The sequence below is a fragment of the Canis lupus genome, unplaced genomic scaffold (genome assembly GCF_011100685.1).
Source record: "Canis lupus familiaris isolate Mischka breed German Shepherd unplaced genomic scaffold, alternate assembly UU_Cfam_GSD_1.0 chrUn_S411H571, whole genome shotgun sequence".
Classification (NCBI taxonomy): Eukaryota; Metazoa; Chordata; class Mammalia; order Carnivora; family Canidae; genus Canis; species Canis lupus.
The window spans coordinates 8574-36258 of record NW_023331341.1 but is presented as its reverse complement, the minus strand read 5'-3'; the positions used below and the strand labels follow the sequence as shown (position 1 = coordinate 36258).

General features: G+C 39.0%; 1 protein-coding gene across 1 annotated transcript; it reads left to right on the top strand.

Annotated features, from left to right (window-relative positions):
* Positions 1-397: 397 nt before the first annotated feature.
* Positions 398-27685, top strand: LOC119879198 (ankyrin repeat domain-containing protein 26-like). Its single transcript, XM_038589599.1, has 7 exons — positions 398-426; positions 7388-7494; positions 11224-11294; positions 14327-14360; positions 20189-20258; positions 26818-26872; positions 26988-27685. Exons 2-7 carry the CDS (start codon positions 7436-7438, stop codon positions 27416-27418), a joined length of 720 nt encoding a protein of 239 aa, XP_038445527.1. The 5' UTR covers positions 398-426; positions 7388-7435; the 3' UTR covers positions 27419-27685.

Below are 27685 nucleotides of genomic sequence, written 5' to 3'. Positions count from 1 at the left end.
GTGCATTGGCCGTGAAGATATGGTGAAGCTCCTGGTAGATCGGCACTGCCAGCTAACCTCTGTGATGGCGAAGACAGGACCGCTCTCGTGAAGGTGGTGGTCACAGCTAGTCTGCCTGAGGTGGATTGGATTGAAGTCCTGTGGAAATGAACATTTGGTGCATTTAAACATAATCATTGGTGAAACTTGTGGCATGTTTCCTTTCCAATTCCCAGAATTTACATTCTGTTTCTTGTTGTAATGCTCACAGGCTATACAATGCCAAGAAGAGGCATGTGTAACTCTTCTCCTGGAACACGGTGCTGATCCTAAAGTGAAAGACAACAAGGGCAACACAGCTCTCCATTATGCAGCCCACTGAAGGGATTGTCTCAATAGCAGAGAAGCTGCTTTTTACAAAACGCAAATATAGAGGCCAAAAACACGGTACAAGTCAACTTTTTTTTTTTACAACGTACTTGACATTTATATATATATATAATATATATATATACTTATTTATATTTTATTTAGTTATAGATAGCTGCAAAGGTTTATATATATTGTACATATATATGTACATAGGTACATATATATATGAAGACATCGACACTGAATTTTATACAGTAGGTCCTGTCATTCATGGAAACAACTCCAAAACCAAAGCAGAGTGAGTGAAAAAGAAAAGTAATGCATATAGAAAGACCACATTCTGTCTGCTAGCCACCCTTCCACCCCAGAAAGAAAATCTTCCCCTTTGTGCCTGGGAGTAGATGGTGCCCTCAGAGCCCACAAAGGATTGAAGGCCTAGAGGGGAGTGTGGTGATGATGGAGGCCGAAAGGTGTGCAGGGTCTTAGGAAATGGATGCTTCTGGGGATGAGTAGGAGACCGTGACCCAGAGGAGTAGCTTGGGGAATGTAAATGGGAGGAGAAAGCAGCAGGTTGTAATAGGCCCTTGGGCCTCTAGGCCCTAATGTTCAGAAGATGAGAGCAGGGATCAGGTCATGACATCCTACAGGTGGTATCTGCTTGTGCTGGTAGCCACTCTGCCAGCCATGTACCACGGTGAGGCCTCCCATTCCGGAGAGTAGCTCCTGCTCAGCCTATGGTATTTCCTCAGTGGGGTGGTAGGTGTGCATGGGGAGCTGGTGATGACCACACTTGCCAGTCTCCCTGTGTTTCTTTGACAGGCATTACCTTCAGTCGCTGCCCTTGCAGAAACACTGTTGTGTGCCATAGATAGGGTCGATTTTTCATATTTGGAAGCTCAAAGCATTTCCTGGATGAAAATATTTTGAAATAACTGTCTAAGCTTTTGCTTTAAATAACAACACTTTTTATTTTTGAAGATTGTATTTATATGAGAGAGAGCAAACAAGAGTAGGGAGGAAAGGCAGAGGTAGGGAAAGAAAAGGCCTTCCCACTGAGCCAGGTAGCCTGATGCACGGGGCTTGATGTCAGGAGTGGGATCGTGACCATAACCAGAGAGAGATGCTTGACCCACTGAGCCCCCCAGGCTTACCATAATACTTCTTCCTTCCTGCCTTCCTTTTTTTAATTAAGCTTTTTTATTTATTTATTTTTTCACCTCACACTCTGGGGTTTATGTACTTATTTATCTTTTAGTTTTTCTTTTTCAAAATTTTTTTAGTTGGAGTTCAGTTTGCCAACAAAGAGCACAGCACCCAGTGCTCATCCCGTCAAGTGCCCCCCCCCTTGGTGCCCGTCACCCAGTCACCCCAACCCCCCACCCACCTCCCTTTCCACCATCCCTTGTTTGGTTCCCAGAGTTAGGAGACTCTCATGTTCTGTCCCCCTCACTGATATTTCCCACTCATTTTCTCTGCTTTCCCCTTTATTCCCTTTCACTCTTTTCTATTCCCCATATGAATGAGACCATATAATGCTTGTCCTTCTCCGATTGCCTTACTTCACTCAGCATAATACCCTCCAGTTGCATCCATGTTGAAGCAGATGGTGGGTATTTTTGTTTCTAATTGTTGAGTAATCTGTGGTATATGTCCGCAATGGAGTATTACTCAGCCGTGAGATTTTATTTATTTTTGAGGAAGTGAGCGAGCATCTACAAGCAGGGGATGTTGTGGGGGCAGAGGGAGAAGAAAGAGAGTAAGAATCTGAAGTAGACTTTGTGCTGAGCCTGGCGCAGCGCTGGATCTTATAACTCTGATCATCACCTGAGTTAAGACCAAGAGTCAGATGCTCAACGGACTGAGCCACTCAGTTGCCCCTAAATAATGATACCTCTAAAGAAGCATTAGAGAATACAGGTTTCTTTTATGTATTTATGGCAAATATTTTTGAGAACACAGAATGTGTTCTGAAACTTTATTTTCAAAAATGTTTTCTCACCCAGTTTGTTTTCTTATTTAGTGTCAAACAACAGAGGAAAGCAAAATTTGCCTTGGAAATAGGCTTTGTCTTAAAACACAAAACAAGTGTATTTTACAATATCAAATCTTGCTGCTGTTGAGAAGTTCCTATTTGATCAAAAAGTGATTGATTAACACGGTCAGAGCTTTGTCTTTTATCAGCCTTGACTTAAGAGGGACAAAAGAGGGGCAAAGGAGAAAGCAGTCAGGAACATGCAGAGTGATTTAGACATTTGGCAAGTGAGGGGAAATATCAAGACAAGGTTTTTGGATTGTGTTTGTTTTTCTTCAGTGTTTATGTTTAGGTAAGGAGTCTTCAATTTTCAGGGATAGTAATTCTTACTCACGAACCAGTGAGTGTGTTGTAAATTTATATAGAGATCAATTCTAGGAGGACTCTAAGGACATCAGATTGGCAGTAAACTGGTGGTTGAATGGGCACTGAAAAGGGACGCCTGTGTGGACTCAGTGATTGAGCATATGCCTTCGGCTCAGGGCATGATCCCGTGGTCTCCCGAATCGAGTCCCACATGGCACTCCTTGAATGGAGGAGCCTGCTTCTCCCTCTGCCTGTGTCTCTGCCTGTCTCTCTCTCTCTCTCTCTCTCTCTCTCATCTCTCATGAATAAATCAATAAAAATCTTAAAAAAAAAAAGTGGACAAGAAGAGGAAAGAACACAGTATAGTATTTTGCAGCTATAGCCACTTAGATACGAGTCTAAACTCTTCTTGCAAATCTAGAATGTCTTGATGGGAAGGACGTAAGGAGTGTGTAAATAATGGAATCAAGTTGCATTTTGAGTTTACTAGTCCTTGTTCTACCTCTAGCCATGGAAATTGAATGCAGGTTTGATAAGTGACTCATTTCTGTTTTTGGCTGAATCCTCAAGTGATAGGGAGAATTGGCCACATAGGTGAAAGAGGAGACTGGCATGGTTGTGTACTGTACTAGTTCTCAGCTAGACTTGTGCTGGTGAATCACAGTCAACTAGGGAACTTTAAAAGAATTTACAAGCCTAAACTGTCCCGTGAAGATTTCGACGGAGTGAATCCAATAACGTGTGTACGCAGAAATTTGGAAATAGGGTTTTGAGATTCTGATACAACTCTTGGCTAAGAACTACTGAATGGGTAGGTATACATATACAAATTTAGAGATGTAAAAATATTAAATCTCTGGAAGAGATTTAACTGAAGTTGGATACTGGCTACTTCCTTCCACTCTCTCCAACATTAGCCTTTCATCTCGTCTGTATCTCTTTGAGAATTACAGATGAAAATTATTGGTCATCTCTGTTGGCTTGAAAAATAATTACCTTTTCTTCCAGCTATCAGTCATTCACCGGCACCCAGATGGGAAGTCTTTATGAGTAGTCTTTTAATAAGTAGAGTCTGACCCTTTAAAGATTTTACGTGTTTTGCTACCATTCTGATTATTACAAGCAGGGTTTTCCCAATTGCAGCAGTAGAAATCCGTGAACCTTCTTTTTTAGTTGAAGCTGTGGGATAGACTATCTTAGGATGTCTTTCAAATTCATAGGGCCCTGGCATAGTGCATAATCACTACTGTGTTAAACATTCAGCATGTAGTTAGTGACAATACAGATGGTAATTGTTTTAATAACTTTGCTTCAGCATTCCTCTGAACTCCTGTCTGTTCGGTTAGCAATGTGAGGGAAGTAAATACAAATAGATTGTAGTTGAAACAAGCATTGGAAAATTCTGACAGTAGGTGTTAATGAGTCTTCACAGCAATTTTCCTTAGAAGGTGGGGCCTAATTTGTTGGTAAAACATGATCCTGATGCTTTAGGAAAGGTTTGATGTCCAAGTATTTGTTTTATGCACGGCCATTGGAAACAGTCACAGCAAATAGAAAAACACAAGTAGGCTATAGACTAAATGTGGCCCCCGGATGTATTTAGTTTCCACTGTCAGTTGAGCTAACATTTAAAATTATGGCACGCATGTAGAACTCTGGATTTTGAGCTTTTCTTACAGATCACTTCTGGTACCTTGAGCCCATGCTGCTGTTTGGTATGCTGTGCAGAGGCTGTCCCTTTATAGGAGGCGTGTGTCTCCAGTTTGCTCGTGTCCCCGCCTAGGTTCTTCACTGACTCGTGTCACCTGCTTTGCCTCCATAACCATTGAGTTTACAATTACTGTTTTATGGTATATGTTGACAAAGATTTCAAGATTTCAAGACACTCCATATTAATTTATAATATATATTTTGTATTTTATGTTAATTTCTTAGGATTGGGATTGAATTTTCTGTTTCTTTGTCTCCTTATTTTTTCATTACTTTATTCAGTAATTGATGAGAGACACACAGAGAGAGGCAGAGAGCTAGGCACAGGGGGAAGCAGGTTCTCTATGGGGACCCTGATGTGGGCTCGATCCCAGGATCCCGGGTCACCATGCTAAACCACTGAGTCACCCGGTACCCTCAGGATGAATTTTCCAAGTTAAAATTTAAAAGTTGTTTTTTTTTTTGAAAACCATTTTTTCTTTAAATGTACTGTATTCGTGTTCCTTTTGGAATATCTGCAGTCCTATGAGGTTAATCCATTTTATTTGGATATATTATGCATATTGCAGAGAATATTAAATTATTTAGTATTATTGATTGTGCTAAAAATAATCTATGTAAGCCAGTATTAGAATTTTTTTGTTATTAAGATTTTTCATTTAAATTCATTTTACCAATCTATAAAAACACAGTGCTCCTCCAGTATTCCTATTTTTATTGATAAGCTGTTATATTTTTATTTCTGATTTACACTTTGCCTAAAATACAAAATAATTATAAATAGTAATCACAGTAGAAACTGGAATACTAAGAGGATTTTTAGAAGTGGATATGCCTTACGGGTCCCAGAATTAATATAATTGAGACCAAATCTCATACTTATTTCACGTAGCATAATATCCTATGTCAGTCAGAGGAAGACAGTTATCATATGGTCATATTCATTATGTAGATGTTAGAAACAAAACAGAGTATCAGAGGGGAAGAGAAGAAAAAGTAAAACAAGACAGAGTGAGGGAGACACACCATAAGAGACTCTTAATCATAAGAACCAACCTGAGTGTCCTTGGAGTGGTTGGTATGGGTGTTTGGGGTAACTGGGTGATGGACATTACAGAGGGCACATGATGGAATGAGCACTGGGTGTTACATAAGACTGCTGAATCACAACCTTTTACCTCTGAAACTAATAATACACTATATGTTATTTAATTGAATTTAATCAAAAAGATAAAAATGAGAAAAATCTCATACTGAGCTTTCTAACAGTTAAGATAAAGCTTTATCATTGTATAATAGGAGTAAGTCCAAGGATATTTATTTATTTATTTATTTATTTATTTATTTATTTATTTATAATTTTATTTTAATTCAGTTTGCCACAATAAAGTATAACACCCAGCGCTCATCTCATCATTTGTGCCCTCCTTGACCAAGGACTATTTATTTTTTTAAAAAATATTTTATTGATTTATTCATGAAAGACACTGAGAGAGAGGCAGAGACACAGGCAGAGAGAGAAGCAAGCTCCATGCCGGGAGCCAGATGTGGGACTTGAACCTGGGACTCCAGGAACACACCCTGGGCTGAGGGCAGGAGCTCAACCTCTAAGCCACTCAGGTTTCCCAACCACGAACTACTTAGTATTAAGCATTCAATGTTCAGTTGAAGCTTATTTCTTTTATTTATTTATTTATTTATTCTTTTTCTATTTTTGATTTCTACTAAGCTTTATTTACGTATTTTAGAGAGACAGCTTGTACATGCACAGGCTTGGGGGGTTGGGTGAGGGGAAGAGGGAGAGAGTATCTTAAACAGACTTGGTGCTGAGTGCCAGGGGAGCCCAGAATCCAAGGTGGGGCTGGATCCCACCACCCTGAGACAAAACCAAGGGTCACTCAACTGGCTACGCAACCCAGCTACCCTGAAACCTAGCTCTTTTCATTCAGAGTCCATCTCCTTAGTGACTCCTTAGTGACTCAGTGTTTTGTGTTGACATCTGGGATCCCATACCATTGATAGAAGAGAATCAAGCAAGTTTGTACAACCTGGAGAAAACCCTCACCTTTATTGGAAAGTTCTTAAAGCTATATCCCTGAGAACTCTTATTTCTCAAGTATTAATGTTTGCTACAAAAAAAAAAAAAAAAAAGGAATTGTCAAATGGGGATAAGCAAATGTAAATGGAGTTCCATTTGTGCTACATGTATAGTGCAGTTTTGAGTATTTCACAAACATAGATGATCATTGAATCTTTCTTTTGGGGCACAGTGTCTTCCTTCTTGCAAATTATGTATTCTTTGGAATATAATTGAAAAAACACTATTCCAGAGATATCCATTAAAATCAATAACAATATTTTAAATATTCACTACTATGTTTTAGAGAGTGGAGATACAGAGATTAAAAAAATCACCCCTGCCTTCGAGAAGCTCTTGGTTTAGATGGTGTGGAATAGAGTGTACCATGGTATATTATGTGAGAGAAGCAAAGATTCTTGGAGCCAGGCAATGTTTGAAGCGAGTTTGTAGAATGACTTCAGGTAATCTATGAAGAGGTAGTGGAGGTCTATTTTTTTTTAATTTTACTTTTTAAAAGGATTTTATGTTTTTGAGAGAGACAGAGAGCAAACAAGCAGGAGAGAGAGCACGAGTGGAGGGGAGGGGCAGAGGGAGAGGGAGAAGCTGACTCCTTGCTGCAGAGGGAGCCCAAGGTAGGGCTCCATCCTGAGACCCTGGGATCATGACCTGAGCTGATGAGCTGAAGGCAGATGCTTGACCAACTGAGCCACCCAGGCTCCCTGAGAAAGCAGTCTTTTAAAAAGAAGGAGCAGGTGGTGAAAACACAGAGTGGTGAGAAGGAAGGGGCTAATTTTATTTTACTTTCTACAGTATATGTTTTAAGTTTAGCAGAATGTATAGAAATTTTAAAATTTAGCATGCAAATATGTAATTTTATAAATTATAAGTTGTTTTTTTCACTTTTACAGGATGGCCTCACACCAGTTTTAGTTGCTCTAAATGAAAACAAAGAGCAAATGGTGAAATTTTTAGTAGGAAAAGGAGCACGTCTACTTTCAGGGGATACGGTTAAAAGGTAGAGTATTTTTTTGTTTTGTTTTTTAAACCTTACTATTTTGTCTTGAGTGGTAACAATTTCTCATGTCATAAATTTTATCTTAAGATGATTAAGTTATAGTCATATAGTGAAAAATGTCAGGATGTCATCTCTTAGGTAGAAAGCAATTTTTCTGACAGGCCAACATGAACAGTGTATAGCAGAATTCATATTTCTTTGTAATATTGATTGATGTCATTTGCAATAGTTTTTTTGCCATCGGATTTTATATTAAAAGGGTTTCATATTAATATTATTAGTTTTATAATGGGGACTCCCAACTTGTAGTTTACTTTATGACACAATTCTGGATATCTGAACTCTTTTATTAATATTTTTTAAGATTCTATTTCATACTTTAAAAGATATACAATAAGCATAAGTAGGAGTTGTTTTGTTTTTTTGGATGACACTTTGCTTTATTACTTTTTGTTGAAGAATACTGATGTTGTTAGATGATCCCGAAGTGGTTACCATTAGCAGATACTCTGGGTTCATCAGTTTTTATACTTTTTCATGTCCAGTATGTTTTATCATTTTCATTTTTAATTGGAATGGATTGAAGGATGAAAGAGAACCTTAGGTGAATAGACTCTTCCTTTAATGAGGATAAATCATAGGTGAGTGATAAAGAGAAAAGAGATGGACTTTAGATTCACAGAAGACTAGGTTTAATTGTTAGCTTGCCTCCTTGCTGGGTATGTGACCTTGGAAACATTACTTACCATCACCAGATACATATCCTGATATGAAAAGGAGGATAATAATATATCCTTCAAGGGTGGTTGTGTGTAAATAATTATATATATATAATCATGTGATTTAGTGCCTACCACATGTTTAACTTAACATCACTAACTGCAACTATGACTGTTTTCTTATCATTAGTGTGAATATTACTGTTTTAAGCCTACAGATAGCTTTTATACCGACCTGGCCTCCAGGTGGTTTGGAGGTACACTGTACCAGTTTAAGGAAGAAATGGGGATTTTTAAAATGATTTTATTTATTTATTCATGAGAGACACACAAAGAGAGGCAGAGACACTGGCAGAGGGAGAAGCAGGATCCGGAACTCCAGGATCACGCCCTGAGCCAAAGGCAGACACTCAACCGCTGAGCCACCCAGATGTCACAAAATGGGGAATTTTTTTTAAAAAACCCTTCACCTATTCAGATCAGTGACCTCGGCATAGTTTCTTGTTCATCAGAGGGTTTTAAATTAGCAACTTCTACTATGATACCCAAGTGGAACCAGAGACTTCTTTTTTGTCCCTTCATTTTAGCCGTGGGGTTAGTTTACAAAAATGAACACTTGGACATGTTAGTGGTCAATTCTGTAGCAACATGTGAGATATTACCCTGATGAAGTATATCAGATTAGGTGCTTAAATACTCTGAGTTCTTAAGGATGAAGTTATCTCTCTGTTATTTTAGAATAGCCCTTATGCTTGCTGTAAAATATGCTGTAAAAGATGAACCATGAAATATAGTCAGTCTTCTCTTTAGGAAGGTTTTCCTAAGATGTATATGGATGGACTGCAGAAGAATATGCTATTATTAATAGTATTAATATGTAAGTTTACATTAAAATGCTAGTTATTACTAGGATACCTGGGCGGCTCAGCGGTTGAGTGTCTGCCGTGGGCACGGGGCATGATCCCGGGGCCTGGGGATCGAGTCCCACGTCTGGCTCCCTGTGAGGAGTCTGGTTCTCCCTCTGCTGATGTCTCTGCCTCCTCTCTCTCTCTCTCTCTCTCTCTCTCTGTGTATGTGTGTGTCTCTCATGAATAAATAAGTAAAATCTTTTTTCAAAAATGAAAATAACTTAAAACATGCTAGATATTTCTCAACTGAGGTTTAAAATATAGTAAAATAGTGTTACTTCCTATGTAACAGCTGAGAAGGTATAATTTGATTCAGCACTTTGGGATGGCAGTGAGTTAGAGCCTATCATCACCCAGAAACCAAGCAAAAGGCTAGACTAGTTAGAAGTAGCAATGGGTGCAGGGTTCTTTATGTCAGGACTCTTGAGACCTTTATCCTTAGGGATCCTCACTGTATCTGTTTCATTCCAACTATAACCCTTCTGCATGGGGTTCACATAATGTTATACCTGGGTGCTTTTTAAAAAGATTTTATTTATTTATTTATTTATTTACTTATTTATTAATGAGAGCAAGCACAAGTGAGGCGGAGGGGTGGAGGGAGAGGGAGAAGCCGACACTCTGCTGAGCTGGGAGCCCAACACAGGGCTGGATCCTTGAGGCCATACCTGAACCAAAGGCAGATGGTTAACTGACTGAACTACCCACCTCAACGTCTGTTTTGACTAACTATTGTGTCCTAAGATGTTCAGTTTCATAGAAAACTTTATACTTTTCCTTGTGGGTTATCGCCTATACTTTCCCCCTTGAATTTCCCGAGAACCTAAGGGTTTCCCTAAGACCAGAGAGACAGTCCTCTTTCATAAGCCTTTTGGATGGAAAAAAGGACATGCTCATCATTCTGTGGTTTCCTTTGATTCTGTTCCTGCAACATTGCTGTTGAAACTGGTTCTGCAGTCCAGTCATGATTGACTTTTGCTCATAGGATGCCCTTGCTGATCCTCATTCGTCAGTCCTCATGGTGATCCACACTTAGAATTCAAACTTACAACCCTTTTTTGTTTATTACATACGCTTATATGCTCAGCTGCTATTCCAAAGCCACCGGCATGCTGTTCTGGCAGCTGGGCCTTCTGGCTTTAGCCCCATACACCCTTCCCTTCACACTCAAAAACCTTACGTGGAAACCATATATTAGCCCAGACCTTCATGATGAATTAACCTTCGAGGATTTTGTTTGTCTTTTCTGCTAGCAGACTTTAGTTAGGACCATTCTAAACTATTAAAGGAGTTCAAATAATACTACAAGCAGAGACTGGACTTTCCTTCCCCTTTGTTCCTACATCTGTACCCGAAGCCTGCTTTATTTTTTTAATTTTTTTAAGATTTTATTTTTATTTATTCATGAGACTACACAGAGAGGAGAGAGAGAGAGGCAGAGACACAGGCAGAGGGAGAAGCAGGCTCCATGCAGGGAGCCCGACATGGGACTCGATCCTGGGTCTCCAGGATCATGCCCTGGGCTGAAGGCCATGCTAAACCACTGAGCCACCCGGGCTGCCCCCCAAGCTTGCTTTAACTCCTGTGGAATACCTTTTTTATTAGGTCATGGAAGGTCTCATATTGCCCTTCCCAGAGTTGTGGGCATCACCTTGCCTGAGAGACCACGTTTTGGGTATAATACCTCATTAAATCCTCCTAACAGCCTTGTAATATAAGATGGTAAGATTCCTGTTTTATAGAGAAAGACTTTGAGTGGAAGAGAAGTGGCTGGTCTAAGAACAAAAAGCTGCTGGTTTTAGAGCTGGGACTTTGGGATTTGAGACACTTTCCATTATGGCAGGCTAACTCTTAGTTTACTGAGCAAAATGCCTTCAACTCATGACTGGTTCACCTTACTTTTGTTTCTCCTTTAATTATAATTACATACTTGATAAAAGTTTTTAGAACTAACAAATTTGAAGTACCTATTCGGGTAATTTAAGTTTTGATGTTAACCCTGATATTCTTTGAAAAATCTTAAGAATTTGATATATCTGGTAAATATTTTTCATATCAGTATTAAAAAAGTCTCATTGTTTATCACTCTTTCTTATACGTAGCAGTGACCAACTAATTTCTGAACATGAAGAAGAAATGAAACCTGAAAATTCTTCACAGAATCATGATCTAGGTACGATTTTTTAGAGTGAATTACTTATGGTGGTCCTAACATAGATGAAGTCAGAGTAAGGCAGTTTTGATAATGAAAAAGCAATGAAAACAAAACGAAACAAATCGGATGTGTAAATTGCATGGGTGTTTGGTTTCTTAATTTCTTTCTTAATAGTCTAGGATTCAGAATTTGAGAAGTTCTTTTTGGTAATTTAAAATATGAGGCAGTATTGTCTGAAAATAAATTCGTTATCTTAGTATTTTTTAGAATTTATTTCTTTATTCCTCAGAGACACACAGAGGGAGGCAAAGAGAGAGGCAGAGGGAGAAGCAGGCTCCATACGGATGCCTGATGTAGGACTCAATCCCAGAACCTGGGATCACAACCTCAACCAGTGAGCCATCCAGGTGCCCTCATTAGTTATGAGACTTAAAATCCTATGGGATAGCTTTGTGTAAATAAGGAAAAAAGATTTTCAAGTTAGTATGTTTTATGTTTCCTCTATAAACATGTTATAAAAATTACTGGTTATACAAATGGTATTTTGACTTTTACAAGTGCATTTCATTTAGTAAATATTATTATAGCGTGATTTGTCTCATTATCCTTAAAACTGGAACTCTGCAATACCTTGCTGGTCCTTTACACAAATTGCAAACAATAAGAACTGCAAAACTTAGCTAGTGTGCAGAAAGACCAATGAGATTGCTTGATTTTTTAGGTGATGACCTATCCTACGGAAGCCTGTTGAGGAGCACAGGTTATTTTAGATGCTGTTGCATCAACACAATCTCACTATTAGTGACTTCACTTCTCTTAAGTCAGAATGTGATATGTTGACTTCATTAGAACAATGTTCTCTCCTGTTTGTTGCATAATACTGTAGTTCTTTGGAAATAAGATACTCTGTTATTAGTCAAAAGATGATCATAATAAATACTCAAAAAGGGCAACTTGGGCTCAACAAATTATAATAAAAGCACAAAAATGTTCGCAGTCACAAAGATGTTACCGTTGCTCCCCAGAGGTGGCACCTAGTGTGTTGCATGGTCTGAAATGTAGGAAGAAATCCTTTAACTTAGTGGATCTCTATCACAGAAATTCTTTAGGTTGGCTTTGGTTTTGCAAGTTATAGGAAGCAAAGATGGAATAGAGTTTTGGTCTTTCAAGGTGCTCATAATAGAATAGAGCTGTCTTTGTGTTGTGTTTTTTTTTAAGATTTTAATTTATTATTCATGAGAGACAGAGAGAGAGAGAGGCAGAGATATAGGCAGAGGGAGAAGCAGGCTCCAGGCAGGGAGCCCAACATGGGACTTGATCCGTGAAGTCGGGGATCAGAGCCTCAGCCAAAGGCAGACACTCAACCGCTGAGTCACCCAGGAGTCCCTGTCTCTTTTCCTGCTTGGCTAATTAGCAACAGCTTCAGGCATATTTTCACATGACAATATCCATGACCAGAAGAACTGTGTTTGTCTTTGTGTTTCTTTTATATAGGAAGAAAACTCAGCAGCTTGCAGTAAACTTCCCCTAACATTTTATAGGCTAGGTAACATGACTTGCTTGTTCCTAAACCAGTCACTGGTAAGTCAGGTACTGTGATTAGCTTAGAATAATCCTTTCTCCTTTTGCAGCTGGGGCGAGACCACATTCTTTGTGTATTGGGACACTAAATATCCAAATAAAGCTGTGGTTCTCCAGCAAGAATGAAGAATATGGAATGGCTGTTGGGGAGGGAGCCAGCAGGGATTGATAGGAGAATTTGAAATAGAAGAGTAATCAGATTAGATTTGAATTAGGGCCCTTTGGTTATGGCATAAAATGGGGATCACCAGGCTTTTCTTAAAAGGGCCAGATAGTGAATATTTTAGGCCCTGGGGTCTCACACTCTGCCATTGTCGTGTGAAAGTAGCCATAGCAATATGTATTGAAATAGATGTGACTGTGCTCCATTACAACTTTATTTACAGGACCAGATGGCAGGTTGGATTTGGCCTGTGGCCATAGTTTGCAGGCGTCTCGTGTGGAGGATAGATTGAAGAATACCAAGTTAAAGATACTGGAAGACAAAGGAAGCTTTTATTTCCTTAGCCAAGTATCAGTCCATTTTGAAATTTTCAGCCCTCTCTACTGAACAAGTCAGGAGGCTCAATTCATTCCATTTAAAATGTTGTTCTTGGGATCCCTGGGTGGCGCAGCGAGCGGTTTGGCGCCTGCCTTTGGCCCAGGGCGCGATCCTGGAGACCCGGGATCGAATCCCACGTCGGGCTCCCAGTGCATGGAGCCTGCTTCTCCCTCTGCCTCTCTCTCTCTCTCTCTCTCTCTCTCTGTGTGTGTGTGTGACTATCATAAATAAATAAAGAAAAAAATATTTTAAAAAAATAAAAAAAATAAAATGTTCTTTTTCTAGGCCTTATGTCTTTCTCTAGAAAAGGTTTTGAGAAGAGTTTATTTATTTATTTGAAAGATAGCACAAGCGAGGTGGAAGGACAGAGGGAGAGAGAAAAGCAGACTCCCTGAGGGTCTCCACCCAGGACCCCAAGATTGTGACCGGAGCCGAGCCGAACTTTGTGATGAGGCACTTCATCCTGAACTTAGCAGTCTCCACTGAGGAGCTGGAGAGGTTCCGTTGTGTTCCAGCTAAATATGTATAGTCTGTTTTAACTGCTCCTAGTAGTGGAAGTCCAGGAAAATCATGCTATTTAAGTTTGCCATTGTCACTTTATGATAATGATTCTGCTAATGATACCATTTCCTGTCAGTCTCATAGGGTTTGGTTTGGTTACAATAATGGTCATTAGAAACATCCACTTGTATGTACCACATCCTGATAACTAGAATTCTTTCTTGCATTGGTAAATATAGAGGAGAAAATGAGATTTCTTAATGCATTAACTGCCTACCAATAGTACAATTAATATCCACTGTAGTGTGGTTTCCAGGTGTGGTCCCAAAGGAATACTTTTGAACAAGTCATCATCTGTCTTACAGTTTTAATATTCTGTATTTTTCTATTGTTGACTTAAAATGTATTTTCCTGCTTTCTTTACTAGTGGCTAAGAAGTCTGAAGAAGTCTCTTTAAGCAGGTAGGACTTTTATGGATTTTTTTAAAATGATGTGTTAACCAAGGAAGTGGAGAGGAAAGGATTTGTTGAGTGTTGTCTTCTGGGCTAGACACTGTATTATGTGCTTAATACGTCTTACTTATTACTTATTAGTCATTGCAATAGTTTCACCAAGGAGCTGTGCTGTTATAGCCTACTTTTTTTTAACTAGTCAGCTGTAGTTCAGGGAGATGGATAAACTGACCCAGGATTCCATAGTTAATGAGTAGCAGACCCATGATTTGAATGTTAGCCTGCGTGGCTCCCACGTACATGTTTTGCCCCTCAGCAGCACTGGAATTAAGATACAGATCTTAGATCATCCCAGAATGTCAAATTTCATTACATGTTAACTCTGATTTAGAGTTTTCTTAAGAACCAGGCAAGTCCAAGCATTTTCCTAATATATTTGACACAACTAGTGATAGCTAGAGGTAATTATTGCAGTGGTAACTAGTTTCTTGTTTTTACTGTCAAAGATTTTGGAGTGGATCTCAGTTACCTATGGCCACAGTACCATAGCTTTTACATAAGCAAGCCCTAATCAGGCAAGCTCTTAGATATAGTGACGTCTGCTCTCCTTGAGATGAATGATATTTCTGAAAGTGAAGGATATGTAATCTAGGTATAGACCATGTAACGTTAATTAAATTTATCATCTATTTAGAGGGTATTTCTAAACAGTTGTCTATTTACTGACTTCTCAGTCTAATTTTCCCTTTAGGCTGGCACCCTTGATAAGTTCTGTGAAGCTTTTTCTTTTTTTGTAGACTTTTTTGCTTTTATCCATGTCCTTTCTATACTCTTTTCTTGATTTTTTTAAACTTTCTTCTCCAATTTTCTTGCTGTTTCTTTTATTCCATTACTTTTTATCATTTCTGCAGCTAAGGATTCTCCATTTTTCTAAAGTCAAAATGAAAAGCAGATAGAATTTCAGGGTTTTAAAGAATCTTAGAGATGTGTTAATCAAAATACTCTCTGATGCTGTAACCCATGTTTAACATCCTTACCAAGTGGTTGTTGAAGTGGAGAATTTGAAACTGAAAAGGGATTAAAGTGACTTACTTGAATTTGATAACTGACAGAAATGAGATTTAAATTTAGATTTTTTCCCTTTTCTCTCATCTTTGATTTCATAATATAAAGATAGGGAGTGGGTCTAGTGTACACGAGATGGGAATTAGCAGGAGAGGGCATGTTTCAAGAAGAACCACACTGGGTTGAATAGGAAAAAGAGTTTTAGAAATGATGACAGAATATTGGAGTTTATGACAAGATAGACAAAGGTCAATTACACAAAGAAAGAACACAAGATATTGGTTGTTGTTTATAAAAGCATATTAAAATAGAGCGTTCAAAAAAAATAAAATAAAATAAAATAGAGCGTTCAATTGAGTCCTGAGCAGCATTTCTTTTTGTTGGTTTATTTATTTATTTATTTATTTATTTATTTATTTATTTATTTATTTATTTATTTTAATTTTTATTTATTTATGATAGTCACACACACAGAGAGAGAGAGAGAGAGAGAGAGAGAGAGAGAGGCAGAGACACAGGCAGAGGGAGAAGCAGGCTCCATGCACCGGGAGCCCAACATGGGATTCGATCCCGGTCTCCAGGATCGCACCCTGGGCCAAAGGCAGACACTAAAGCGCTGCGCCACCCAGGGATCCCTCTTTTTGTTGGTTTAATTGAAGGAACTAGCATACTTCAGGGTTTCTTTTCCTTTAAAAAAAGATTTTATTTATTCATGAGAGAGAGAGAGAGAGAGAGAGAGAGAGAGGCAGAGATACAAGCAGAGGGAGAAGCAGGCTCCATGCAGGGAGCCTGACTTGGGACTCAAACCTGGGTCTCCAGGATCATGCCCTGGGCTGAAGGTGGCACTAAACCGCTGGGCTATCCGGCTGCCCTACTTCAGAGTTTCTGTTGAGAAACATTAAAATCAGTTGAACCACTGGCAAGAGTATTTACAGCAAATAGGAATGGGACATCATCGACTTCTACCCCACCTTACAGAAGGCGGGTTAGATCCTTTCAAATAATGGGGGGAATGGAGATTCTGAACTATGTAAATGTATGGCCCAAGGTCACAGGGTCTTGTGATCGCTCCACCTCTTTTCGTAATTCTCTGATGCCCTTCCCATGTATGTGTAGGGTTTGGTGGGGTAGGACTAGCTGTCAGATCAATAACGGAGCTTCATTTGGGTAGTTGGTAAGGTGCCTACATTGAGATGACTGCATGGATGACTCAGACTCCATTTAGCTGGTTCTCCAGGAGCAGGAAATGGCTCCTATTCTTGGTCATTTGAGCCTTTCCTTGTTTTGGGAATCTGTGCCTTGGCAGGCTAAAGACTTAAACGTTGGAGAGTGCCACTGAGCCCTGCAGAGGAGTGATCCAGGAGTGGTAGCTCACAAAAAGAAAATATTAGGCAGTGTGTGGGTAAATAGAGGCACAGATATCAGGACTATTTGTATAGCAGTCTCTCTTCTTGGGTATCTGAGTGCCCTTGATGATTTTTAAGGTCTTGCTAGTTTATGTGGACGTAAATAAGGCAGGACTTGTGAAACTTGGATTTTATAATTTTTAATCTTTTAATCTCTTCGGGAATAGTATTCCAAGTAATAACATATAAATTTGTTCTTTAACATCTGTAGATAGTTCCTTTTCAAAATTTAAGTATAGTTGACACACCGTTATGTTGGTTTCATGTGTACAACATAGTGATTCAGCAGGTCTATGTTGTTACCCCATGCTTACCACAAGTGTAGCTACCATGTGTTACTGCATATTGCTGTTACAATACTATTGACTATATTCCCTATGCTGTACTTTTATCCCTGTGACTTACTATACCTGGAATGCTGAACCTCCCACTTCCCTTCACCCATTTTTGTCTGTCCCCCACCCACTTCCCTTCTGGCAATACAGAATTCTCTGTACTTATGGGTCTGGTTCTGCTTTTTGGTTGTTTGTTCATTTGTTCTGCTTTTTTGATTCTACATATAAGTGAAATCATACAGTATTTGTCTATTTTGCTCTGACTTATTTCACTTGGCTTAATACCCTCCAGGTAATCCACATTGTTGCAAATGGTAAGGTTTCATTCTTTTTTATGGCTGAGTAATATTGCTCTGTGTGTGTGTGTGTGTGTGTGTGTGTGTGTTATACATCTGTTGATGGACATGGGTTACTTTCATATCTTGGCTGTTGTAAATAATGCTGCAGTAAACATTGGGGTACATATGTCTTTTCAAATTAGTGTTTTCTTTTTTGGGGGGTAAGTAAGTACCCAGTAGTGGATTACTGGATCATATGGTATTTCTATTGGTACTTCTTCAAGGAAACTCCATTTTGTTTTTTACAGTGGCTGCCCCAATTTCTATCCTCATCACCAGCTCACGAGTATTCCTTAGTCTCTGCATCCTCACCAATATTTTTTAGTGTGTGTTTTTGATTCTAGCCATTCTGACAGGTGGAAGGTGATAATTCATGGTGGTTAACTTTTGTCCAGTTAGCTGTCAGACATTTCAGAGAATTCCTCACCTGTCACACTTAGTTATGGGAACTAAAACTGGGCCTTTACTGGGCATTTCACAGGTTAGGAGAGGTGAAAGCAAAATAGATAACTAAACCCTTTTTAAAAACAGAGGCCAAGGGGCGCCTGGCTGGCTCAGTCGGTTAAGCGACTGCCTTTGGCTTGGGTCATGATGTCAGGGTACTGGGATAGAGCCACATATAAGGCTCTCTGCTCAGCAGGGGCCCTGCTTCTTTCCCCTCCCTCCACCTGCCTCTCTGCCTACTGTGCACACACACACACTCTCTCTCTCTCTCTCTCTCAAATAAATAAATAAATAAAAATAAATAAATAAATAAATAAATAAATAAATAACATGTTAAAAAAATAACACAGAGGCCAAATTTTGAAAGACCTGTATTCTGAAAACATTGGTGAAAGCAATTGAGGATGACACAAAGACGTGGAAAGAATTCCATCTCATAGATTGGAAGAGCACCTATTGTTAAACTGTGTATAGGACCCAAAGCAATCTACAAATTTAATGCAATGCCTACTAAAATCCATCGACATGTTTCACAGAACTAGAGCAAACAACACTAAATTTATATGGAACCACTGAAGACCTCAAATAGCCAAAGCAATATTGGAAAAAGAAAAACATAACTGGAGATATCTCTATGCTAGATTTCAAGTTATATTACAAAGCTGTAGTAATCAAAACGGCATAGTATTGGCATTAAATGGATACAAATATCAGTAGAATAGTATAGAAAATCCAGAAATAAACTATAATGATATGGCTAATTAATCTTTGACAAAGCAAGAAAGAATATCCAATGGTTTGAAAAGGCAGTCTCCTTCAATAAATGATGCTAGGAAAACTGAATGGGTATATAAAAGATTGAAACAGGACCACTTTCTTTCACCATTTACAAAAATAAATTCAAAATGGTTTAAAGATATAAATATATCACATGAAACCATTTTATCCTTGAAGAGAGCACAGGCAATGATCTCTCTGGTATTAGCTGTAGCCAGGTTTTTCTTTTTTTATGTCTCCTGAGGCAAGAGCAATAAAAGCAAAATAAACTGTTGGGGCTACATCAAAATCAAAAGCTTTTGCAGTGAAGGAATCAATCCACAAAACTAAAAGGCAACCTTACAGAATGGGAGAAGACATTTGCATATGACATATCTGATAAAGGTTAGTGTAAGAATCTAAAGAACTGATACATCTCAACACCCAAAACACAATCCAGGTCAAGAATGATCAGAATATATCAGACATTTTTCCAAAGAAGATGTCCAGTTGGCCAACCGATATATAAAAAGATGATCAGCATCACACATCATCAGGGAAATGCAAATCAAAACTACAATGAGATAGCGCTGCACACCTGTCAGAATGGCTAAAATCAAAACCACAAGAAACAAGTGTAGTTGAGGATGTGGAGAAAAAGGAACCCTGTTGCACTTTTGGTGGAAGTGCAAACTGGGACAGCCACCATGGGAAACCGTATGGCGGTTCCTCAAAAAGTTAAAAACAAAACTAACAATCCAAGAGTTGCACTCCTGCATATTTACCCAGATATGACAAACACACCAATTCAAAGGGATACATGCACTCATGTTTTTACTACAGCATTATTTGCAATCATCAGCCTAAGTGTGCATGTTGATGGATTAGTGAATGAAAAGTGGTGTGTGTGTGTGTATATATATATATATATATATACACACACACACACACACACACATATATATATATATACACACACACACACACACAATGGAATATTGTTCAGCCATTGAAAAGAATGACATCTTGTCATTTGCATGGTGAGAGCTAGAGCGTATTACGCTAAGCAGTGTAAGTCAGAGAAAGACAAATATGATTTCACTCCTAAGTAACATGTAAGAAACAAAATAAAAATGAGCGAAGGAGACAGAAAAGACAGATTTACCAAGAAGAAGACTGCTATAGAGAACAAACTGATGGTTACCAGGGGGGATGTTGGTAGGGGAATGGGTGAAATAGGAGATGGGAATTAAGGAATGCACTAGTCATGATGAGCACTGGGTGATGTATGGAATTACCAAATCATTATATTGTATATATGAAACTAATGTAACACTGTATGTTAAGGATACTAGAATTAAAAATAAAAGCTTAACCAAAACGAGGCTAAATTTTCGTATGTCAAGAAACTTCATTAATAAACAACTGACTTTGACTCGATTTTTCTTTTTAAAGAAATGAACTTGTCTTTGTTTTCTATTTTTGCTGTAAAGTCGTACCCGCAAAGCTGATACTGATGATTCAAGGCCTTCAAAACATGAGGACTTAAGTTCTGGTACCAAGGTAAAGTACTGTCTTGTAAAATTAATTTTCCTGCTCTGAGTTTAGTGTTGTGTATTATTTACTCTTAAAATATAAAGTGGCTTGCCTCTTGTCATTTTATGTTTTTTTAACTTTTTTTTATTGGAGTTCAATTTGCCAACATTTAGCATAACACCCAATGCTCATCCTGCCAAGTGACCCCCTCAGTGCCCATCACCCAGTCACCACAACCCCCCCCCCCACCTCCCTTTCCACTACCCCTTATTCATTTCCCAGAGTTAGGTGTCTCTCATATTCTGTCACTCTCACTGATATTTTCACTCATTTTTTCTCCTCTCCCTATGTTCCCTTTCACCAATTCTTATATTCCCCAAATGAATGAGAACATATAATGTTTGTCCTTCTCAAATTGACTTATTTTGCTCAGCATAATACCCTCCGGTTCCATCCACGTCAAAGCAAATGGTGGGTGTTTGTCATTTCTAATGGCTGAGTAATATTCCATGGTATACATAGACCACATCTTCTTTATCCATTCATCTTTCGATGGGCACCGAGGCTCCTTCCACAGTTTGGCTATTGTGGACATTGCTGCTATAAATATTGGGGTGCAGGTGTCCTGCATTTCACTGCATCTGTAGCTTTGGGTAAATCCTCAGAAGTGCAATTGCTGGGTCATAGGGCAGTTCTATTGTTAACTCTTTGAGGAAACTCCACACAGTTTTCCAGGGTGGCTGTACCCGTTCAGATTGCTAACAACAGTGTGAGAGGGTTCCCCTTTCTCCACATCCTCTCCAACATTTGTTGTTTCCTGCCTTGTTAATTTTGCCCATTCTCACTGGTGGAAGATGATACCTCATTCTGGTTTTGATTTATATTTCCCTGATGGCCAGTGATCCGGAGTATTTTCTCATATGCTTGTTGGCCATGTCTGTGTCTTCCTCTGTGAAATTTCTGTCCATGTCTTTTGCCCAAAGCATGATTGGATTGTTTGTTTCTTTGCTGTTGAGTTTACTAAGTTCTTTATAGATCTTGGATACTAGCCCTTTATCTGATAGGTCATTTGCAAATAACTTCTTCCATTCTGTAGGGTGCCTTTTAGTTTTCTTGACTGTTTCTTTTGTTATGCAGAAGCTTCTTACCTTGATGAAGTCCCAATAATTCATTTTTGCTTTGGTTTTGCTTCCCTTCAGGGATGTATCTTGCAAGAAGTTGCCGTGGCCAAGTTCAAAAAGGGTGTTGCCTGTGTTCTCCTCTAGGATTCTGATGGATTCCTGTCTCACATTTAGATCTTTCATCCATTTTGAGTTTATCTTTGTGTATGGTGTAAAAAAGTGGTCCAGTTTCATTCTTCTGCATGTGGCTATCCAATTTTCCCAGCACCATTTATTGAAGAGACTGTCTTTTTTCCAGTAGATATTCTTTCCTGCTTTGTTGAATATTAGTTGACCATAAAGTTGAGAGTCCACTTGCGGATTCTGCATTCTGTTTCCATTGATCTATGTGTCTGTTTTGTGCCAGTACCACACTGTCTTGATGACCACAGCTTTGTAGTACATCCTGAAATCTGGCATTGTGATGCCCCCAGCTATGGTTTTCTTTTTTAATATTCCCCTAGCTATTTGGGGTCTTTTCTGATTTCACACAAATCTTAAGATGATTTGTTCCAACTCTCTGAAGAAGGTCCATAGTATGTTGATAGGGATTGCATTAAATGTGTAAATTGCCCTGGGTAGCATTGAAATTTTTCCAATCTGTGAGCATGGCATATTTTTCCATCTCTTTGGGTCTTCCTCAATTTCCTTCTGAAGTGTTCTGTAGTTTTGAGGGTGGAGACACTTTACCTCTTTGGTTATGTATATTCCTAGGTATCTTATGCTTTGGGGTGCAATTGTAATTGGGATTGACTCCTTCATTTCTCTTTCTTCAGTCTCATTGTTTGTGTATAGAAATGCACCTGATTTCTGGGCATTGATTTTGTATCCTGCCACAATGCCAAATTGCTGTATGATTTCTAGCAATCTTGGGGTGGAGTCTTTTGGGTTTTCTTTTTCTTTCTTTTTTTTTAAGATTTTATTTATTCATTTATTTATGAGATACAGTGAGAGAGAGAGTCAGAGACACAGGCAGAGGGAGAAGCAGGCTCCACACAGGGAGCCGGACGCGGGACTCGATCCCGGGTCCCCAGGACCAGGCACTGGGCCGAAGGAAGTGCTAAACCGCTGAGCCACCCAGGCTGCCCTCTTTTGGGTTTTCTATGCACAGTATCATGTCATCTGCAAAGAGGGAGAGTGTGACTTCCTCTTTGCCACTTTGAATGCCTTTTGTTTCTTTTTGTTGCCTGATTGCTGAGGCTAGGACTTCTGGTACTATGTTGAATAGCAGTGGTGAGAGTGGACATCCCTGTCTTGTTCCTGATCTTAGGGTTAAGGCTCCCAGTGTTTCCCCATTGAGAACGATATTTGCTGTGGGCTTTTCGTAGATGGCTTTTAAGATGCTGAGGAATGTTCCCTCTATCCCTACACCCTGAAGAGTTTTGATCAGGAATGGATGCTGTATTTTGTCAAATGCTTTCTCTGCATCTATTGGGAGGATCATGTGGTTCTTGTTTTTTTTCTCTTGCTGATATGATGAATCACATTGATTGCTTTACAAGTGTTGAAGCAGCCTTGCATCCCGGGGATAAATCCCACTGGGTCATGGTGAATCATCTTCTTAATGTATTGTCGGATCCTGTTGGCTAGTATCTTGTTGAGAATTTTTGCGTCCGTGTTCATCAAGGTATTGGTCTATAATTCTCCTTTTTGGTGGGGTCTGTGTCTGGTTTTGCAATTAAGGTGATGCTGGCCTCATAGAACGACTTTGGAAGTACTCCATCCCTTTCTATCTTTCATAACAGCTTTAGTGGAATAGGTATGGTTTGTTCTTTAAACGTTTGATAGAATTCCCCTGGGAAGCCATCTGGCCCCGGACTTTTGTGTCTTGGTAGGTTTTTGATGACTGCTTCAGTTTCGTCCCTGGTTATTGGCCTGTTCAGCTTTTCTATGTCTTCCTGTTGCAGTTTTGTAGTTTGTGGTTTTCCAGGAATGCACCCATTTCTTCTCGATTGCCTAATTTATTGGCGTAAAGCTACTCATACTAAGTTTTCAAAATCGTTTGTATTTCCTTGGTGTTGGTGGTGATCCCTCCTCTCTCGTTCATGATTTTATTTTATTTTATTTTATTTTTTAATTTTTATTTATTTATGATAGTCACAGAGAGAGAGAGAGAGAGAGAGAGGGGCAGAGACACAGGCAGTGGGAGAAGCAGGCTCCATGCACCGGGAGCCCGACGTGGGATTCTATCCCGGGTCTCCAGGATCGTGCCCTGGGCCAAAGGCAGGTGCCAAACTGCTGCGCCACCCAGGGATCCCCTCGTTCATGATTTTATTAGTTTGGGTCTTCTCTCTCTTCTTTTTAATAAGTTTGGCTAATAATTTATCTGTCTTATTAATTAATTCTTTCAAAGAACCAACTCCTGATTTTGTTGATCTGTTCCCCAGTTCTTCTGGTCTCTATCTCATTGAGTTCTGCTCGAATATTTATTTATTGTCTTCTGCTGGGTGAAGGTTTCAGTTGCTGTTCCTTCTCCAGCTCCTTTAGGTGCAAGGTTAGCTTTTGCTTTGAGTTCTTTCCAGTTTGGGGACGGATGCTGGTCTTGCGATGTATTCCCCCCTCAGGACTGCTTTTGCTGTATCCCAAAGATTTTGAACGATTGTATCTTCATTCTCATAAGTTTCCAGGAATCTTTTTAATTCTTCTCTAATTTCCTGGTTGACCCTTTAATCGTTTAGAAGGATGGTCGTTAACCTCCACGTGTTTGAAATCCTTCCATATTTCTTCTTTTAGTGGTTTAGTTCTAGTTTCAAAGCATTATGGTCTGAAAATATATAGGGGGCAATCTATTATATAAATGTTACATTTATATATTAAACAGAGGCAGCTGTTCATTGTATATTCCTAACTATACATACACACACACACACACACACACACACACACACACACATACACACACACATATAGTGTGGCCTGTGGAAAAATGGTTGTTAGTATTATTAATAATTAATAATTAATTAGTATTAACTAATAAGTTAATACTAACCTAACCATTTTTTCCACAGGCCTTTTTTAACTTACATTTTTCCCTGCCTTAAGATCATGCTTGATTGGTCACGTCTTATGTTTTTCTTTTTTTCTTCTTCTTCCTGCATTTTTTAAAGGTTTTATTTATTCATGACAGACACACACACACACACACACACACACACACACACGCACACACACACACAGAGAGGCAGAGACACAGGCAGAGGGAGAAGCAGGCTCCATACAGGGAGCCTGAAATGGGACTCGATCCTGGGGCTCCAGGATCTCGCCCTGGGCCGAATGCAGACACTCAACCACTGAACCACCATGGCTGTCCCCCCTGCATTTTTTTGTACATGACTTTCCCGTACCCTACGTTTTCCTTACATGGGGGAAAAAAAAAACAAAACACGTTTCTTTAGTGTCTGTTCTTTCAGTCCATCTCTTTCTATGTTTATTGTCAATATTTTTGATTATGCCTTTCTGTTGTCTGTGTGTGTCTGTGGTTTTCATTCCTGAATCATTACCCCACAAGCCTTATTATTTTTCTCACATTCCTGGAAGGAGCTGATGTTAGATAATCATTTGTCCTTAGCATTTTGACAAACAAAAGCAACTTAAACTATTTGTAATGCCAACTTGCCCAAATAAATACTACTAGAAACTAAATTTTAATATTTTCTCTTATAAGAGATCGTCATGCAATTATAAATCATTCAAACACATTTGAAAAATTTTAAATATAATAAAATAATTAATTTTTAAAAATATTGTATTCATTTATTCATGAGAGAGTCAGAGACAGAGGCAGAGGGAGGAGAAGCAGGCTCCATGTAGGGAGCCTGATGTGGGACTCTGGGATCACACCCTGAGCCGAAGGCAGATGCTCAACCACTGAGCCACACAGGCGTCCCAATAATGACATTTCTTATTGTTAGTTTTTTTAAAAGATTTTATTTATTTAGTCATAGAGACAGAGAGAGAGGCAGAGACACAGGCAGAGGGAGAAGCAGGCATCATACAGAGAGCCTGATGTGGGACTCGATCCAGGGTCCCCAGGATCCCGCGCTGGGCTGCAGGCGGTGCTAAACCGCTGCGCCACCGGGGCTGCCCTTATTGTTAGTTTTTTTAATTTAAATTACCTAGGGATAGATTTTTATTTTAAGACATTTTGGTAAAGAAAGTATTTAAAAAAATTTTTTTTTAAGATTTTTTTATTTATTCATGATAGACATAGGGAGAGAGAGGCAGAGACACAGGCAGAGGGAGAAGCAGGCTCCATGCAGGGAGCCTGACATGGGACTCGATCCCTGGTCTCCAGGAATCCCACCCTGGGCCAAAGGCAGGCGCTAAACCACTGAGCTACCCAGGGATCCCCTTTTTAAAATTTTTAAATTCAAATTAATTAACATATAACGTATTATTAGCTTCAGAGGTAGAATTCAGTGATCCATCAGTTGCATACATCATCTAGTGCTTATTACTTCAAGAGCCCTCCTTAATTACCATCACCCAATTACCCCATTGCCCCAACCCTCTCCCCTCCAACAACCCTCAGTTTATTTCCTATGATTAAGAGTCTCTTACGGTTTGTCTCTCTCTCTGATTTTTATCTTATTTTTCCCTCTCTTCCGCTATGCACCTCCGTTTTGTTTCTTAAATTCCACATAGGATTGAAATCATATGGTATTTGTCTTTCTCTAACTTATTTCACTTAGTATAATACTCTTAAGTCCCATCTATGTTATTGCAAATGGCAAGATTTCATTCTTTAGGATGGCTGAGTAATATTCCATTGTATTTATACACACTGCATCTTCTTTATCCATTCATCTGTCAATGGGCATCGGGCTTTTCTGTAGTTTGGCTATTGTGGTCATTGCTGCTTTAAACATTGGGGTGCTGGTGCCCTTTCAAATCACTATGTTTGTATCTTTTGGATAAATACTGAGTACTGCGATTGCTGGGTCATAGGTTAGCTCTATTTTTTTCCCTAAATTTTTATTTATTTATGATAGTCACAGAGAGAGAGAGGGAGAGAGAGGCAGAGACATAGGCAGAGGGAGAAGCAGGCTCCATGCACCGGGAGCCCGACGTGGGATTCGATCCAGGGTCTCCAGGATCGCGCCCTAGGCCAAAGGCAGGCGCTAAACCGCTGCGCCACCCAGGGATCCCGGATAGCTCTATTTTTATTTAACTTTTTGAGGAAGACTTTGTATAATAATCAGGGGTAAGAAAAGTAACATTTTGGGACTATTAAATCTCTTATAATCTTCACCCATGAGAAAATGTAGGTTAGTAAATGGCGGAACTGAGATTTGAATCTGTATTTGAATGATCTCCAAAACCTGTGTTCTTTTTGTAATGGTGTTCATTTGGTAATGGTGAATATTACAATTATTTTTACGAAATGTGATACTTGTAATCCTGAAAACTATCAATTTTTTTTCTAGACTGTCCCGAAACTAAACTTAAGAAAGCAAATGGCTGCTTTTCTGCGACCCAAGAGTAAGCTATTTGAAGATTTGTGTTTTTCACGGAGTTTTGTCCATTTTTGTGTTATTTAGTAATTCAAAGTTACAGATATCTTCATGTACTCTTTACTTTGTTTTTCACTAAATAGAAGCAAAATGTGGTCTTGTGAGCCAAGAAGATAGACCTTTATTTGCTGACAACAATTTTGCAAGGGAAGATAAGACTGAAACTCTCTGTAAACCATCCGTCAATGTCTCTGACTATTCTCCTCTTGCTTTTGTATCACCCGAAACTCCTCAAACGTCTTCAGCAATGCTTGGTGTTACAAAGGTAAGTTGTTTTGAACTTTGTCCCCCATGTTTTTTCACATACTATCCTCTTGATATCCTTATAATGAAAAGAATCTTAGGGAGAAATGGAAGCCCTCAAGAATATAAGAGAAAACAGTGTAATAACAACAGAGAAGTAAGTACTGGGTTGAGATTTATTACGGTTGGTGGGAATAAACAAATCTTAGGTGTGCCATTATGGAGGGAAAGAATTAGAAAGCAACTGGATAGAATAGCTAGATGGATGTGAAGATGAGGGGAGGGGTTGTGGGGTAAGAATTCATTTAATAAGGATGAGACGAATGTAAAGATAGGAGAGTTTAGAGAGATTATTATTAAAAACACAGCAGTAGTGAGGCTAAGGTAGAACAGATGCTGTATATTATAAAATGCGGTAGAAATTATTTTAAATGCAAGTTAATAAAAGGCAATACAAAACATGCTCAGATTCTTCAGAATGACAGCTGGTTTTTATGAAGAACTGGGAGGAAATTTTACCCTTTTAAGTTTAATAAAG

Bases quoted from the DNA above. Each gene is read 5' to 3' on its own strand.
- LOC119879198 (XM_038589599.1), top strand. From the start codon at position 7,436: ATGGTGAAATTTTTAGTAGGAAAAGGAGCACGTCTACTTTCAGGGGAT. The intron at 11,295-14,326 runs GTACGATTTTTT...TTTCTTTACTAG, and splicing joins TTCACAGAATCATGATCTAG to TGGCTAAGAAGTCTGAAGAA. The intron at 20,259-26,817 runs GTAAAGTACTGT...TTTTTTTTCTAG, and splicing joins ACTTAAGTTCTGGTACCAAG to ACTGTCCCGAAACTAAACTT.